This window comes from Pelecanus crispus, chromosome 2 (genome assembly GCF_030463565.1).
Source record: "Pelecanus crispus isolate bPelCri1 chromosome 2, bPelCri1.pri, whole genome shotgun sequence".
Taxonomy (NCBI): Eukaryota; Metazoa; Chordata; class Aves; order Pelecaniformes; family Pelecanidae; genus Pelecanus; species Pelecanus crispus.
The window spans coordinates 112,133,234-112,152,315 of record NC_134644.1 but is presented as its reverse complement, the minus strand read 5'-3'; the positions used below and the strand labels follow the sequence as shown (position 1 = coordinate 112,152,315).

The following is a 19,082-nucleotide window of genomic DNA, read 5'->3' as shown; positions in this document are numbered from 1 at the left end:
ACAAAGTACTTCTCCATTTGACATCTGACAAAACAATTCTGTAGGTATATTACTGTTAATCTATTTTCCACATGCTACTTAGGTGAATATTCTGTTTGTTGTCCAACATGACAGTGTTGCTGTCTACACGATTTCATACATCAAACTCAGATTAAAGCACTTAGAAGTACCTGTAAAACAGGAATGACGGGACAGAGGGCTTCAATAAACTTGTTCCAAGTCAATACTGCCATTACTAATCGTCCCTGCAATAGATGCATCAGAATGGCCTTGGCTGTACAGTTCACCTGCTCAATAAAAAAAACAAAAAAAAACCTAATGCAACCACTGATGTGTCTAGGTCAGTTTGTCAATGCTGTAATTGGAAACGTTATACAAAAACATCTCAAAGAGAATCTACAGACAAAATACTGTCACTGCAGAATGCTACTTTTAAATTGTCCATCACACTAAGCATTAAGTTGTTAGAAAAGCCTCTCAGAGAAAACACACAAATAGTTCTGCCTAAATAGCACACGATCATTTTCCCCTTAGAACTCTGGTTTGTCTTTTCTGAAATAAAATAAATCATTACTTCAACTTATACACCTATTGGTCCCTCTATGCTGCAGGTAAAACAAATTCTCTTTTTTTTCCTAACCCTACACTTCTGGGGCATTTCATTCCCAGTCTTTATGATATGCTTCTAAAGTTACAGGAAGAAAAGAGACTTAAAGCCTGTTACATGGCTATTTCACTTTCTTGAGAAAAACAGTCAAACTAAGAAGGTTACCAAATATTTCAAATTGTACATTAATTCATCTGAAGCTCTTTATCAAAAAGGAAAAAAGGTATATGATACAGCACCTATACTGTATTAGTGTATCCTGTACTGCATATGTATACTATATGCAATATTAAAGTAAAAGTAAAGCTTGTGAGCAAGCTAGTATTATTACTACAATGGGAATAGAGGGAAAAAAACACAGCTTCTCAGAATTCACTGTTCCTTACATAGTGTAAAAACACCTACCTTTAGCAGCTAAAAACCTATATTTTATGCCAGAGCTAAAAATCTACTCACCCCAGGCAACAAGAACAGCCTTTAATAATACGACTCTAGCCTATCTTTAAGGGACTGGATTTGTAAAATCACATGGCAAATCTTAAGCCCAACCTTGGAATACAAGGTTCTTCTCAGTTTCTTCTCATTGTTACATGCCTGAAAGATTAAACTGATGCTTTATGAAAACTTAAGTAGCAGATACACATCCAAGAAGTAAAAAAATAAAAATATGCCTGGATATGAACTTCATTGAATATTGTTGTTAGAAGAATAAGAATGTATTATAAGATAAAGAGAATAAAATCAGATAATTTTGTAAACGTGCATTCTCTGTCTCAATGATCTTTTTAAATTCAGTATCAATTGAAGTCTATTTGTTATGCTTGACCAATCACTAAAAGAGAAAACTGGCAGTCTTTGAATAAGGCAACCAAGGGAGTAGTCAAACAAATGCTTTCCTTGGAAAAGATAAATTACATACAAAGTACAAATACAAATACATAGCACATTATTAAATGTATTTTACTTCTCCTTTTAAAATGCTAACATTTTAAAAAATCACATCTAAATGGAATTGTGCACAGTACTGTGTTTAACAAAAAAATTCTATAAAAACCATATGTAGTCAAAACTTCAGGTAAGCCTCAGACCACCATGGAGGATATCACCACCTACTTTGCATGTACATCAACTTATAAATATAGCTACTGAACACAGTACCTCATTCTTATCTTCCTGAAGGCCAAATGTACAGATTTCATATAAAACTTTTGGATGAAGAAGAAAATGTACTCCGTGGCAGACTGAAGACACAGGCTTCACAATATTATGAATACCTAAACAGTCCTTCAGTAAAAATAAAGTTGGTTAGTTTTAAAATTCAACATAGTCTCCACTACTGCGTCGTGGTTTATAGACTGCCTGAAGTTGTCATCCAGTGAAAGGCTTTCTCCATGCAGTTTGGAAAACCACAGTTCTGAAAGCTAAACATTACAGCCCTGGAATAAACACCATCTCTATAGATCACTGGTTGAAAATTCCTCTTGCTACACAGAACTAAGAAATACAAAATAATTTTGTTTTTATATTAAATAATAGAGAAAATAAATTAGACAAACTTTATATGTTGTTTGGTATTACATTAAAATAAGCAAAACCTAAAACAGGCAGGTAAAAATCTCACAAAAAGATACAAGTGTTATTCAGTAGAGATAAAGGGTTTTTTTGTGAAGGACTAGCTCCAGCATCTTTGTACATTAGTGAATTGTGCTATAAACAGAACAAGTTTAGCTGATGCCCATTATAGAAAATAAGAATTACAACAAAGTATTATATCAAAATAGAAAAGTGATTTTTATTTTGTGAGCCAATATTACTGAATACCTAAAATGACCTGAAGAATATGACGTTGCCATTCTTTATATAGAGTACAGCCATACTTTTAGGAAGTTCACACTCTTTATACCTTGGGCTATCTTTAGAAAAAACTAAGGCAGCAACAAAATATCCGTATAAAACAAAATCAAAACCAAAACAACCCCCCAAACAACAACAACAAATTAAGGTTTTAAAACAGTGAGTACCTAAAAGGACTTACATGTTCTTAAACACAATGCAAGCTTTTATACATAGGAAAAAAGAGATATTTTTCTTTCATTTTTTTTTTATAAGGTCTAAGCAATTAAAGCATAATCTAGGTAAAAATACCTATTCTGAAAGTGTCAGTCTTATTAATATGTTATTGTTTTATTTTTCCTTCAGTAAACATCCTTGCAAAAAGCAGAAAAGCAGTCAACTCAAGATGATTTTTGCTTGGGTACAAAAAAAAACCTGAACAAAAAAACCAAATGGAAGTGAAAAATCACTATGAAGGACATAGAATCTTTCCTTGAGGAGTGGGCCCATGTGAACCTCATGAATTCAACTAGGCCAAGTGCAAGGTCTTGCATCTGGGTTGGGGTAACCCCTGGTATCAGTACAGGCTGGGGGATGAATTGAGAGCAGCCCTGTGCAGAAGGACTTGTGGGTACTGGTGGATGAAAAGCTGGACATGAGCCGGCAATGTGTGCTTGCAGCCCAGAATGCTGACCATATCCTGGGCTGCACAAGAAGAAGTGTGGCCAGCAGGTTGAGGGAGGTGATTCTGCCTCTCTGCTCTGCTCTGGTGAGACCCCACCTGAGTGCCATGTCCAGCTCTGGAGTCCTCAGTACAAGAAAGACACGGACCTGTTAGAGCGGATCCAGAGGAAGGACACAAAAATGAGCAGAGGGATGAAAGACTGCTCCTACGAGGCCAGGCTGAGAGAGTTGGGGTTGTTCAGCCTGGAGAAGAGAAGGCTCCAGGGAGACTTTACTGTGGCCTTTCAGTACTTAAAGGGGGCTTATAAGAAAGATGGGGACAAGCTTTTTAGCAGGGCCTGTTGCGACAGGACAAGGGGTAATGGTTTTAAAATAAAAGAGGGTAGATTCAGACTAGATAGAAGGAAGAAATTTTTTACAAGGAGGGTGGTGAAACACTGGGACAGGTTGCCCAGAGAGGTGGTAGATGCCCCATCCCTGACAACATTTAAGGTCAGGTTGGCTGGGGCTCTGAGGAACCTGATCTAGTGAAAGAGGGGACTGGACTAGATGATCTTTAAAGGTCCCAACCCAAATGAGTCTCTGATTCTACGAACCTCATTTCAGCAGACAAACAACACTGAACACCTGAATTCTTTTCAAAGCAAAATTAAATAGAAATATTTCTGTATAATAGCAACAGAAAAGCAAAGTGACCAGCATTATTAAGAATATAATATAACATAATATAGAATATAAGAATATTAAGAAGTAAAATTGTCAGTCATTGGTTTTGCCCCCTCTAGAGATCATGTCATTCTGAAGTGCAGTACCTAAAGTATAACCTAACCAAGTAGATTTAATACAAAAACATAACAGCAAACTGCAAGCCTCAGCCTACACAGATTTCATAGCATATAACATGGTAAACAGAATTTGCATTAAAAATGCTTTTAATGAGGAAATCATATAATACACATTATTTAGTGCAACACCAAGAGCATTAAGTAAGCATTAGTTCTAACCTTAACTACTTCCAAACAGCAGTGATAGGCTTCAGTTTTTATATTCAGCAAAGGATGAGACAATAGACGGAGAAGCACCTTCTGACCCTCAGTCTGGAGCAATGAGTTAGCCTCAGCAGACTTCCAACTAAAAAAGAAAAATAATTAATTTAACTATTATTTATTTTATAGTACCCAAAGATGCCTACAAAAATTTTCCTGTTAAATTTCAGGATAATATCTGAAAAATACTTCCTGAAGAGGTATACATCCTCAAAAATTATTTGACAGACAAAAGTTCAGAGATCACAATATAGTTGCCAAAATCATAGTATCAATATTCACATTTGTACATTTTTTTAATTTTTTTTTTTCATACATGTAGGTAATCAAAGACCATAATTTTTCAAAATTCTCTCATCAAAATTAGGAGCCTGACAAACATTTATGTTCATCCAAACAAATAAAATTCTACTGAGCTTCAATAGGCTCCTTAGATCTTGGTGTATGATTACTATGCTTTCAGAATTTTTTCCTTGTAGAGGTAAAAGTCCATCTCGCTATCACAAACTGAATTGACGTTAGTTGAAAAATTGAAGTGAATTTCCCGTTGCCTGAAACAGTAATCAAACAATAATTAATTCTAAAAGCATTGGAACACTGAAAAGTGTTTTGACATTTCATAATTAAAAACACCTAAAAAACATAAAAACACCCGTTAGAGAGCTCTTAAATGTAGAGATTTTTTTTCAAAAGAAACTAAAGTCAAATTCTGAATCAGTATAAAATCAAGATTTCGTATTTCTAATTAAGCGTTCAATACAGAACTTTTCCATGCACCACAAGGTAACTTAAATTCTCTAACTAGAGATGTGGAAAATCTAAAAAACAATAAAAACATACTGTTTAATAAATGAGATGCCATATTGTAATATATGGCATCTACAATAAAATAAGTCCTTTAGGATTTCTGAAAGTAAAATAAAAGTTACACAAATATACTTGGAATAAAGGAATTAAAAAAAAAAAAAGTTTGAAAGACAGGTCAAAGTGTTTTAAGACTGTTTCTTTATAAATCACATAGTAACTTTATATACAAAATCATAAAAGCTTATACATCGAAAAGAATAAAACATTAGGTTTTTAGCATGTGAAATTCAATTTTCAAGAAATCCACTACAGAATGACACAAATTATTTAGAAGAGACCTTTCAATGGCTAAAAGAAAACCACTGTTAAAACAGAGGGAATAAACAAGTTGAGCTTCTACTTGAGAAAGTTTACCCATAAAAAAAGATTGTATTTTCTCAAGTAAGAGTTTTAAATAGTAATGTACTCACATATTTGAGCATATGTGAATGCATTCCTGAAGCAAGGGAAAGTGTTGATGGTAGGGTAGACTACTCAAGGCCTGATCTGCCAATTCCACTAATTCAGAAAGATTCTTGTCCCCCTGGGAAGTAAAATGAAGAGAAAGAAACTATCAGAATTAGTAATATTAAAAGTATACAATGTTATTGCATACTCTTGCAGAATTTATCATCATTTAATACATCTGCTAACTAGGGTTTGGTTCAGCCTTCACAGAGAAGTTTATAATTAACCTGATTAACAAATTCAATAAATTTCAAACAAATAAATTTTAGAACCTGCTCCTGGGAGCTGAAAACCCTTCAGCTGCTGAATCCAAATAAATTTCTATTAAACTCAATAGGAATAATGTATGTCTAACATTTCAGAGCATGAACACTATAACTATTCAAGACACTTTCTAAAATACCCAAGAATAGACTCATCCTTGAATACTTTATGCTTTTAATCAAATCATTATTTTTTTTGAATCGATATAAATTTTATGTGAGAAGAGTATAAACAAAGATTTTACTATTAAACTTTCAATAATTCACTATTACTATTAAAGAGCAAGTTTTGGGTTTTTTAAATTTAAGTGCATATGTCTTCATACTTTTGGTTACCAAATACATTAAACGTAAGCCATTTAAATTTGATGGAGTTAACTTCATTGGAAACAGTATTTTACGAGCAAAGTATTGCTTCTATTAAGTTCAGAACATGCCTATATAAAGGATAGACTAACTCAGATTTATGATAGCACTACATTTATATTGCTGTATTTTATTCATTTATTTTAGTATCAATGGAACAAACACAATTACTTGTCCATATGGATAATGGAGAAGAATATTTTGGTACCATGCTAGAATCTCTTAACTAATGAAGCAAAGTTATTAGTTGTCTTCACAACTAAGTGAAACACAAATCTCACGCAGTCTAGAAGTAGTTGTTTATTAGAGCTACAATTGCCAAGTAGGTGGGAGTTAAAATTTTCTGAACTATTTAAATACTAGACAACATACATACACACACTATATATTTAGATAGAGTATTTGCTTCTTTCCTACTTCTTTGCCCATAAAAGGTCTTGTGCCTACTTCCAGTCTCCAAGTGTTTATTTCTTTGTTTTTACTTAGGATAAGATTTTTACAAACATCATTAGTATGATTAGTGAAAACAAATACAAATTAACTACATCTTGCATGGTATGGAATACTTACACTTATGGATTTTCTTCACCTATGCTAGACTATAGTTTTTACCACAGAGAAAAGGAAGTGGAGGAAAGACATTTGCCTACAGGAAGTATTTTATGTAATAAAATTGCACACCTTCTTATGAACTTCAGTCATAAAGCTACAAGTGCATTCAATCGAATATGCAGCTTCTGAAGCTTGTTTATAAATACTGTAGTTCTCAGTACTCATCTGCTCCAGATAGGCTGCAACGGATTCATGAATGCTTGGGTATTCCAAGGAGAAGGACACGTCCAGAGAGAGAAGAAATAAAGCGTTCAGCAAACTCTTTTGTAAAACTTTATTTGCCTTTGAAAAAGAAAACAACTGTCAGAATAACAGCCTGAAAATACAGTAAAACCAACAACAGCATTTTCAGCCATTCAACAAGTACAATCACTATTGCTGCTACATAAAAATTAGAGAAAGAAACACATATCAAACGAGTTCTATATGAAGAATTATTTTTTTATTAAAAAGTGAGAGTTCAATAGATGTCAGTCCTAATATCAGACCTGCAACCAGTCACAAAAGTTGTGTTTGATCCAGCCACAGCACTAACCACGCACACCACTGGCCAGGGTCGATTTACTGTCTAACCACTAGATGGCAGAGAATACACAGACCATAATTATTTCTGTCTTTATTCCACATTGTAATATCACATACTAAGAACTGGAATTTCTGTTGTTGTTGCTTTGGGGTTTTTTACTGCAAGTGTTCAGTATTCTTTCAATAAAAATTTTGAATACTGTATTTGAGGTCAAACTCCTGTCATACACAGAATTGAAATTTTGTATTATGTACATAAGAACATAAAGACAAAAATTATAAAAAAGTCATTAGAATAGTATGTCTGTACTTATTTGCAGGTATAAGAGACTACTGATATTAATAGTAAAAGACTGTATATTTGTGTCAAAAAGCCTGTAACTGAAAATCAATCTCTACTCAGATTGAAGAATATCTAAAAAAAGAGCTACACTGCAATAAAAACTGATCCAAAAAAATGTAAACCCATACAGGTTTAAACATCCTCGAACACTTTCCATCCCACAAAAACTTCCAAACATCAGACCCTGAAATAAACAGGGGAAAAAAAACAAAACAACCCACAACTCAAGAGCTACAACAGAACCTCTTTTAAAGACCACGGGAAGAAAAGAATAATTAAAATCACTACGATGTATGAAACATAATTGCTTACTATGTTCCATCAGATTAAGAGTAATGGTTTTAAACATGTAGTTCTAGTCTTAGTCTTACTTGCACACATACTATAAACGAGCAGAGGGCAGCATAGCTTTGCAAACCATGCATCATACCAGAAAAAACACTATAGGAGGAAAAAGAACATTGAGCTTCAAAAACTAATTAAAAAAACGTATTAAAAAGTTTTTTTTGAAGACTTGAAGTCTGCAGAAGATTCTGCAGAATGAACTGTGGAACGGACAAAGTTGCCTTCTGTGATCATACATCAGCCAATATAAATCAGATTAATTTCTCTGTCCAGTGGCTGTTTTCCCAGTATTAATCACCGAGGAAGGTATCACTTTTTGCCCTCCTAAAATGCAAAACCAAAAGACAGTCACTTAAAATTAGTGATGGCATACCTTTTCTACAGGGAGAAGTATTTGCAGCAATCTAACAGTGAACAGTGAAATGCTAATAAATGCCATTCTGTGATGCACCAACATCACCTCGGGCTGCTCTGCACTTATATTGGTTTTGTGATACAATATAGTTTCTCCAAGCAAACCCAAGACCAGAAGCAATTTATCTTTCTGAAAACAAAATCAGAAATACAATCATTAGAAATAATTGAAACATTACTGTATATTTACAGTGTTTATACAGCACCCACAGCATCATTAACACAGTTATACCAAATAATTTAAAAATGCAGGAATGCTACAAAATACATGGCACTTTGTTTGTCATCTCACCAGAACTGTGCGTTAGTTCTAGACCACACTCTACCTTCACTTGCGGTTCTCAATACTTTGGTCAGTAATTACCCATTACTGGTTACTCTCTCCCTCGCCCCGCCTCCCCCTTTTTTTTCCTCCTTAATTCCTGCTCACTACACTTTTGAAGTTCTGGAATTTTAACTATCTTGCAGTTCACTTTTAATATGGAAATAGCAGGAGTGGATTTGAACCTGCTAATAAAGCTTTACCTTAAAATTAAAAAAATAAAAAAACCCAACCCACTACCCAAACTTTGAGAACATCAAATGTTTTTTATGTCTCTTCATTCTTAAAGCAAACAGAAGCACATTTCAGTTTCTGAAATTGGGTAGAATGATTAAGAAGGCAATAGCACATGTGAGACTTAGCTTATTAATTACAGAAATGGATAATCACTGTTAAGCAATTAAGCACTATTTATCTGACTCAACACAGTTAAGTTGAAGCAAATGACAAGAAGTAATTGACTAAATCAAATAAGTCTTTTAAAGTAATTATCAACACACATTATTACACATTATTACACAGTAAGATAAAAAGGATTCATTTTCATCTTCAGGAGTTCAAAAAGTAAGTTTCTCTCTGCCCTGATACAGTTTGCAGAGGCAAGAACCTCTGCTTCAAGACCGTGGAGTCTCAAATCACCAGTAGATTCAAAAAGTTTATTCCTCCCTGAGACAGGGATGACTATCTCAAAGCCAGTGACCCAAAATTATCTGGATGAGGGGATTGAGTGCACCCTCAGTAAGTTTGCAGATGACACCAAGTTGGGTGGGAGTGTCGATCTGCTCGAGGGTAGGATGGCCCTGCAGAGGGACCTGGACAGGCTGGATCGATGGGCCGAGGCCAACTATATGAGGTTTAACAAGGCCAAGTGCCGGGTCCTGCACTTCGGTCACAACAACCCCATGCAACGCTACAGGCTTGGGGAAGAGTGGCTGGAAAGCTGCCTGGCCAAAAAGGACCTGGGGGTGTTGGTTGACAGCTGGCTGAACATGAGCCAGCAGTGTGCCCAGGTGGCCAAGAAACAAGCCAGGATGCTGGTGGCCATCATGAATGGCGTGGCCAGCAGGAGCAAGGAGGTGATTGTCCCCCTGTACTCAGTGCTGGTGAGGCTGCACCTGGAATACTGTGTCCAGTTTTGGGCCCCTCAATACAAGAAAGACACTGAGGTGCTGAAGCGTGTCCAGAGAAGGGCAACAAAGCTGGTGAAGGGTCTGGAGCACAGGCCTTATGAGGAGCAGCTGGGATTATTTAGCCTGGAGAAGAGGGCGCTGAGGGAGACCTTATCACTCTCTACAACTACCTGAAAGGAGGTTGTAGTGAGGTGGGTGTTGGTCTCTTCTCCCATGTAGTTAGTGATAGGACGAGAGGAAATGGGTTTAAGCTGCACCAGGGGAGGTTTAGGTTGGAAATTAGGAAAAATTTCTTTACTGAATGATTGATCAAGAATTGGAACAGGCTGCCCAGAGAGGTGGTGGAGTCACCATCCCTGGAAGTGTTCAAAAAACGGGTAGATGTGGCACTTCGGGACATGGTTTAGTCTAGTCTACCCTTGATTGGTTTAGTGTGGACTTGGTAATGTTAGGTTAATGGTTGGACTGGATGATCTTAAAGGTCTTTTCCAACCAAATGATTCTATGATTCTATTCTATAAAAAAGCTGAGGGGTTACAGCAATCTGCAGTATCTAACTTTTTGACATGGCAGAATCAAACTGCACTTAAGTACACATGACAAAACTGGAAAACAGTAAAAACTTTACTTGGGAGGAAGGAAGCATAAAAACATGGGTAAAATACATACAGTTATAAACTGAAGTATTTTTCAATGGGATTTCAAAAATATGTATTTTTCACAAAGATATTCCAGTGCAGAGTTTTAAAATTGGATAAACAAAGAAACATAAAGCAATGGTGATGCAAGAAATGCTTTCAAGTTTCCTAGAAAGGAGACACATGACCTCCTTCCCTTGGAGCTAATACAAAACACTAAGCAGATGCATGTTTTTTAAGCACTTAAGCCTAACAATGCTAAAGAACACAGCCTACTTCTGATAAAAGACATTTGATATAGTACTAAATAATACAAAGGTAAGTTTAATGGTTGTTTCCTGAAATTGTCCATTCAGTTATTTTTATTTACTCAAACACTAAGAAAGACGAAGAGCTCTTTTTTACCTCCTGCCTTGCAATTGCTTTATCAAAATTAGCTTTATTGAATTGCACTGCACACTCCACCTCCGCACCACAAACTGATGCAGATTAATAACTTTCAATGGGAGGTGAATTTTATATCTGAAAAGTATTTTACTTATAAATCTCAAAGTTCTACCAATGGAATAAAGTTATATCAGCAAAGCTTTTTTTTTCTTTTTTAAAAATCAATGTAATTGTATACAATTACCCAGCTTGTTTGCAGAGTTTTGCTTGTTAGTAGCCTGGAAACAAACATTATCCTACTAACAACGATCAGTATGATGTACATGTGAGTACAGTTTCTACTGTAGTTTGACAGATTTATATGCAAAGGAATATACCGATTCAGGTCATACTGCAACTAGACAACAGATTATGACAAAAAAACATGAATCTATGATTATAGTAAGCTTCTTAGATTAAATGTTCTGCAAGGAATTGTCAATACTGACTTGATGCTGACCAATTATAATAGATTTTGACAGATCAGTACACTAAATTCAAATAAAAAAGTTCTTATTCACTGCTAGGTCCTATAAGTAATATAAATATTATCATTTGTAAAATAGAGGATAGGGAAGCCTACGGTAACAGTTTAACTAATAATTATTGCAATACCATTGTTTCATATTCAGTGGTATTTTCATTAATTCTAACTTAAGTCATGTGCATTTAAGACTACAGTTAACTCAAGTTTTTAGCCAAGTTTCAGTCTGCAACTCTGGAAAGTTTGTTACATGCATAAGCCATGCAGGCTTATGTTTCAGCTTTCAGTTGTCTTCAAACAGCAAGTCGCCCATTGTTATTTCATCTGTTACTCACTAATTTGATATGTCCTGTGTATAACAATTCTCAGCTGTGCTCAGGTATGTATTTCCAGCAATTTAAATGGTTTTGTCTACAGCATCTTAACACTTTGAATCTCTCCTGGGCCTAAAAGCCTTCTCCTTTCTTTCCCAGCTAAGCAACAGGGTTAAGGATAGCTGAAATCTGTGCAGGAATCTATAGGTCCTGTGTGGGAAAGGGATACCACGTATCTTTCAATTCCAGTCCTGGATCTAAACAGTTATCTCCCTAATTTTAAACAGATAGTTTATAAGGAATAGAGAAAGTGAAAGTTGTCATTTACATCAAATTCGTCTCCAGCATTTGCAGTCAGTACTTTTCCCTCAGATCTCCTTCCCTACATGTGTTTCTCTCAATGGCTGCTTAACAGTCTTTCACTACAAGACAAAATTCATTACTTATTTTCCTGAGGTGAAATATCAAGTATCATCTGGTAAAAGAACTTACATTTAAAATAGAAAGAATGTGCCAGTGATAGAACTAGTAATAAACTATTTAAGATTTTCAAAAGGGTAGCTCAGCAGATTAGATACGTGTATGAATCACTGCAGAAAATGTCAGAGGCTTATAAAAGCAGACTGTTAAATACAGCTGATCAAAGCCTAAAGAATCTTACCAATTCCAATGCAAAAAGGCTATCATCTTCCCAAACATTTTCAGAAATAGCATTACCAATAAGGAACATGTCTTCAACAAGCAATTCAAGAACTTCCATCGTCACTCTCCTACTGCCTAGGAATACAAATGAGAGGATAAATTCAAATACAGACAAAATATTGTATTATGATATTCAGAAAACAGCATTTTGAACAAGGGATTATTCCAAATCTGAAATTCTGATATTTTAATTTTCCTGTACACTTTTACTAAACTAATGCTAACTGCCCTCAACCACCAATAGCTCTGAATCACAGAAGACAACAGTTAGCCAAAATCACAATAGAAGAGATTAAAGCAATCATATACTTGAAAAAAGACTGCATTTCCTTAAATCCTATAGTACTACATAAACTTTATTATGGCTGTAAATCTCATTTCTGGACTACTTTGAAGTTTAGAATACAGTCACTTATTTCCCCCACACAGGCAGCTAGGTTACAGATCTTCCATATATATTACCTATTCCTGTTAGCCTCCATTTTTGGTATAGCAGTGGCTTTCTTCCCGGATTATTTTGTTTGAGATCTTTTGAAACGCAAGGAGATGAATACCCACTTTATCCACTTGTACTTTTCTCCATAACAATTTCCCCCCCCTTGTTTTTAGGCTAATATTTATTCATTTTCCTTGCTCCTTCTGACTCACTCTTAATAACAAGGCTAATCTGGTCTGTCTATTAGTGACTTTTATACTTTGTACAGTTTTATGCTTGAACATAGGGCCGCAGAGAAACCTGGCCTGAGCTTAAACATTTACAGCCTACATTTACTACACATGTAAACCTCCCCCTAATGTCCCCAGATAATGAGACAATAGAGGAGAAGCAGTCAAAGGCTAGAAGGTTTCACGAATTGCAAGGTAGAATATATGGAACCAGACCAAGTATTTTCAATCTCATACAGCAGACGATGCCAAAACTGTCCGGCATCCTAGAGAACCATACAGTGAGAGTTTCCCCCAAATATTTGATTTAGTGCAACTGTTGGCTTAGTTACTTGTTGATAGTATGTTTCTATTTAAAACCATGGATGGATTTCACACACCACCATTGGATTTCCAGTTTATTTTTTAACTACCATAAAAATTTTGCATCTTTCAAAATATGTTTTTTTTTAAAAAAAAGCAAGCTCTACTGCTTGTTATGATTGAACATTAATTCCTTTGTCACTTTTTCTATCTTTTGTAGATTTTATACACTGTAGAAGCCTTGTTGATATACGTAAGGAAAATATCTCTGTGTGTGTGTGTGTGTGACTATATATGTAGTCACAATGACCACAACTCATGCAATTTGCAGCTTAAGTGATCTGCTCTGAATGAGCATATGGCAGAAAATGGCGCAGGGCCTTTTTGAAAGCTTACTTTTTCCTATCTCCCAGAAGTGCTGTTTTCCCTTTATTTTAGGCAAAACATTGTCAATTTGAAGAGTATATGCCTGAAAACTCCAAAAAAGCATTTTTTACCTCTTCACAATTATTTTGCAAATTCTTAATCAAATTTCTATGCTTAAAACATTTCAAAGGTGACTTAATAAATTTCTCCATTATAAAGCAAGTATTAAATAATCATAGAATCATTTAGGTTGGAAAAGATCTTTAAGATCATCGAGTCCAACCATAAACCTAACACTGCCAAGTCTACCACTAAACCATATCCCTAAGCACCACATAATGGTGGCTTTGAGTTACAGTTTCAGAAATATTTTTAAGTTAATAACTAAAAATAACATCTGCAACAACACTTTACTGTAGCTGTCATGATCTACAGACATGCAAGTTCACTCCACCATACTCTTACCTGAGTATATCAGCAAAATACTCATTTCCCAACACCAGTGGCAATTAGTATGTGCTAAGAGTTCATTATTATTAAATGCACAGTAAGACAGACATAATCAATGACTGTAAAACAAATCTGTTGCTGTTCAGATTTAAAGAACTGTCATTAAGACATGCAGTATTAACATTGAACTTCAGACAAGTATGGTAGCTTAAAACCGATCAAAAAACAAAAACACCACACCCCAAAAAACCAAACCAAAACACACCAAAAAAAAAAAAAAACCTGAAACACCCAAACAAAACCACAACCAAAAAACCCACAACCCACACCACTGCTGATTTCTGAAATGAATCCACTCACAAGACAGGTCAGCACAAAAGAAGAAAAATTCCAATGAACATTTCCACAAGGAACAGAATTTGAGCTTAACTGAAATATACTTTATAAAACACAAGCAAGCAAACCTTACAGTAAGCTTACGGTTTTTCCTTTACCCAGTAATTTAAACAGAAAAAAAAAAATCTACACTATACCATATGTACCATATAAGGTGATAATAAAGTTAGTAAAAGTGCCTGTTGATTTTACTGAAGAAAACAATTCAGAAAATATAACCACACAAGAAACAGTGTGCTACTGTGTGTTACTGTCTCACAATATCACAGCGTGCCTTCACATCACCGGATTTCAGATCAATGGGAACAGGATAAAAATATTAGTTTGCTTACAATCTATGTCTCATTAAAGCACAGTAGAAGAAAGAAGAAATATAATCAAGTAGAGTTTAAAAATTGTAAAAAAACTGAGGGCAAGAGAAACAAAGACAGATCAACTTCATCTGAAAATGAAACTATTTTAGTTCTATGATAAGATGCAAAGAAAGAATCTTGAAAGATGGAAAAATTCACTACATTTTAACTTGGCAGATTTGAAATGACATGCACTACAAATGGAAAAGATAGAAAATACATTTTCTTTTACATTATAAATAAAAGATAAGAAGCCAGAAGTCATGAATGTGCTTGTGAAGAATAAAAAGTTATAAACAATCATGAAAACAACAGTAAATGGAATTTTCATACATATTTCATTAAATTTTTATAAGTTAAAGCCTCCACCCAGCTCAGCATATGTTGACAGATATATTAAAAAACCAACTTTTAGTATTCTAGTCATAGATAAACATTTCCAGCTCCTATATTTGAAAACCTTACCACATTTACAAATATCTGTTTCGAATGACATTGTTTTATAACTAAATACTATTTTAGACAACCTAAGACCAAAAGACTGTCCTTCAAAAGGCTTTGCAACTTAGAACCTTTGTAAGTTAAAATAAAATTCATTAGTTGCAATTCGACTATCATTACTTATGTTTCTTAAAACATAATTATAATTTGTTCCTCCATTTATAAGAATAAAAACAGACCTTTTCCCAGAATTTTTATTACTTCTTGAATGGGAGGAAAACTCTATGCTCAAAGAGATCAGAACATGTTTTGTTACATGTGGTTATTTTTTCATCTTCTTGTATAACACTTTATTCAGCTGCACCATTTTTCCACCACACATCCACTTCTTTCTACCACTATTTCCCATCATCGGTAAAAAGCAACTGAAACTTCTGCACCAATTCTGGAAATCAACCAGAAGATCCCTAGCAAAGAACTGTTATAACTAGCTTCAGTATACCAGTAATCATCTGCACCTTATTTATTTGAGGTACTCACCTCATAATACCAACTTCTTAAGAAGTTTGTACTAAAGACGGGAAGGATACATAAGTGAAATACTTAATTCAAAACTTTCTCACCTGTTCTTAGAAGAGGTATTGCATTTTCCAAGATGGAAACGCAGAACTGAGGAAGGCTAAGCTGCTTCATCTGTAATTCCAAAGTGTCCTCGTTTTCAATATCTGGTAGGTCAATATGTCCTACATCAAGTGGGGAATGCAGAGAGATTCTAGAGTTTGCATTTGCTTGGGTACTGTTCCCACTTAAAACAACAAACAAACAAAACAAAATAAACAAAAAAAGAGACATAGTTAACTCTTGCAAAGAGAAAACCCATATATGTACAGAAGTTAAAAATAGCATCAAGTATTTTAATGTTCTCCTTCCTTAATGCATATCCTTCCTTCCAACCCAATCTTTCTCTGCTATCCGCCAGTGTTGCGGGAAGAGGGAGATTTTGTTTGGTTGTTTTTTCAAATGTCAGAACTGGTAGCACCACAAGTGAATGCCTATTGTTTTGGCAGTCATCTTCAAATGCACTTAGAAATGTGTACTGGAAGAAATACACACGCAATAAATACAACATTGCAAGAGAAAAATCAGTTGATTTGAAACGTTATTTTTGATGAACAAAGTCTATCAGTTCTTGAAGCAAGGCCACTGACTAAATCAAATTTCAGCCTGAACTATACCTACTACATTAAAACTACTCTATGCAGCTAGCCACAAGAATCTTTGGAAGGAAAATTAAGTAAGCGTGCCCTATATTTAAGCCTGTAGATCTTCTTTGTCCACTGTAAAACAGAAAATATTCCCTTGTCCAAGAAAGCCTTAAGTGCAACAAAATATATATTACAAAACATAAATATAGTCATTATATTATGTATTTTATTATTTAAAATTACAAACTATATATAGAGTTCATAATTCTATTATTTTCCAACCACTTTCAAAAGATGCAAAAAAAAGCATGTAATTCTACTGGCAGCACTATAATTAATACCACTCAGAACAAATGTTTTTTAATGTGTTTTCTTACCTAAACAACTTTTAGCAATCTTCAATTGCTTTAAAAATCTGTATGACTTCTATAGTTGTTTTTTGTTTGGTTGCTTTTTTTATTATTAAACAGGCTGAACAAACTGAATTGTGACATAACTGTGTTACATCATATTATCTAACTAAATGTAAAAGATGTCTAAAGAATAGCAATTAAGAATTTAAGAGCCAACTGATTTTAAGAGGTTGATCAAAGACTATAAGCAAAATAGAAGAGTTCACCAATACGTAGTGGTTCTGATTGCACTTACCAGAGGGTAAGGAAGGAGAGTTATCAATCATAAAAACAATTCAGAAGAGGAAAGGTTAAGTTTCCAGGCAGAATTTGAAACAGACAAACAGATAGATTGAAGAGTCTCAAGATTTAAGAACAAGGAAAAAGAAGAGTTACATATAGAATGGCAATAAACAAATAATTTATATCACAATTATGTCAAAAAAGACAAGATTCACTAAAAGCAGCTCTTCCATATCAAAATCAGCAATGTCGGAGCAACACTACAGTCATTTCCCTATATCATATTTCCTATTCAACATCTTTTTTTCTCTTTATGCAGTCTCTGGGCTAAATTATATCTTCATAAGAAATGGGATTCATGGGCAGTGAGAAGCTCTACTGCAGCACACAGGATGCAAGAAGATAAAAGTGTACCATCATGAACAGCTCACAATATGGGGCCACATACTTTTAATAAATTACCACTCCCTGGTTTGTAGATGTCTCATCATGGCCTTCACTGGTGCTTACTCTTATGTAGACTTCCTTACTACACTGATAGCCAGGCCATCCTTATCTCTTGCACAACACACACTAGCTACTATTAAACTGTTAACTGTTCAACTGGGGAAAATGGTCAGGTCCTAGAATGCATAAAGCCTGGAGTTCATTTACAGTGCCATATTAGTTACATAATAAAAAATGAATATATTAGAGGAGTAAAAATAACCTTTTAATATAATGACTCTCAAGATGCATTTACAATTAACTACATGAGTTATTCTCATCTGTAATATCACAGTCTATTTGAATACCTAGGAATTACTCAATCACTAAGCCAATACACCATAGACACTCAAAAGAACTACCAACAAGCACACAGTAAGGATTCACATGAACTTTTCAATTCCCACATACTAGAAGACATTGGTTCTTGAGCAGCAGCTTTAAGTCTGTTGTGTTGAGACAAGTAACAAAACCACACACGAACAACCACCTCAACATTTTGAGGATATACAGACAATTCATAATTTCATATTAGAGTTGAATTTTTAGATGACATACAATTGAAATTTGTAGTCAGATTTAACAACAAAGTTTAAAGACTTTAATGGAAATCTTTATATAGCATAGCATTTTTGAAAATACTGTACACTGTTACCTACGGGATGGCCATTCAACTTATAAGAACTTACACAGTCATCTACTGAAGAAGAAGAAAAATCCCCGACTTCACAGCAACAGTCTGAATGCTTTTCTGCATCTTACAAATACATGCACAGGCAATAACAATTGATACTAAGAGATTTTGTTAAAAATGTTGGTTGGGTACAGAATATGGCAGGTAAAACTGATTTTATGTATGCTGAACACCACTTAAAGAACTAACTGGTTAATTAATAAACATGGTTTGAATTTTCACAGGTTAACAAAACTCTCAGATCATCCCACACACTGACAAGGAGCTGATGATATAATCCTATATTAATATTTTTTTTAATTGAAGTATAAGTAATTTCCTATTTTATTCACCTGGAAGATGCTGCATCCCAGTCTTGACCATCTCCTCTAGGACGCTGAACTGTCCGTCCAATCACAGATGGCCGAGGGCTACTACTTCCAGGTGATGGATTCTGAGAATGAGAAGGAACTCTTGCTTCTTGACAATAAGATATAGATGAATTCTGGGAAGCTGTGCCTTTAGATAACACAAATCATGTATCTTCCATTAGTGGCATCCATTATTCTGAAAGATACTACATAGTGAAGTAACAGTAAAAGTAACTAAGGTGGGATATGGAAAACACCAGGTAAATATTGGTGAGCTAGGACAACCTATCACTGGCAAGTAGTGGAGTCTGGAAACTCAATTCCAAGGCAAAACCACTGAAAATTACAGTTGAATCAGAGTTTTAAAAA

General features: G+C 34.7%; 1 protein-coding gene across 2 annotated transcripts in view; it reads right to left on the bottom strand.

The window, feature by feature from the left end:
• The window catches only part of RTTN (rotatin), a 93,080-nt gene that overhangs the window by 66,322 nt on the left and 7,676 nt on the right, over positions 1 to 19,082 (bottom strand). For both annotated transcript variants that reach the window (XM_075705293.1, XM_075705295.1), the window contains exons 8-16: positions 18,696 to 18,861; positions 15,967 to 16,148; positions 12,328 to 12,443; positions 8,312 to 8,482; positions 6,795 to 7,007; positions 5,448 to 5,560; positions 4,129 to 4,255; positions 1,766 to 1,891; positions 171 to 287 (exon numbers count right to left, since the gene is read on the bottom strand). In XM_075705293.1, coding sequence (XP_075561408.1) covers positions 171 to 287; positions 1,766 to 1,891; positions 4,129 to 4,255; positions 5,448 to 5,560; positions 6,795 to 7,007; positions 8,312 to 8,482; positions 12,328 to 12,443; positions 15,967 to 16,148; positions 18,696 to 18,861 — 1,331 coding nt within the window. The remainder of the gene's footprint in view (positions 1 to 170; positions 288 to 1,765; positions 1,892 to 4,128; positions 4,256 to 5,447; positions 5,561 to 6,794; positions 7,008 to 8,311; positions 8,483 to 12,327; positions 12,444 to 15,966; positions 16,149 to 18,695; positions 18,862 to 19,082) is intronic.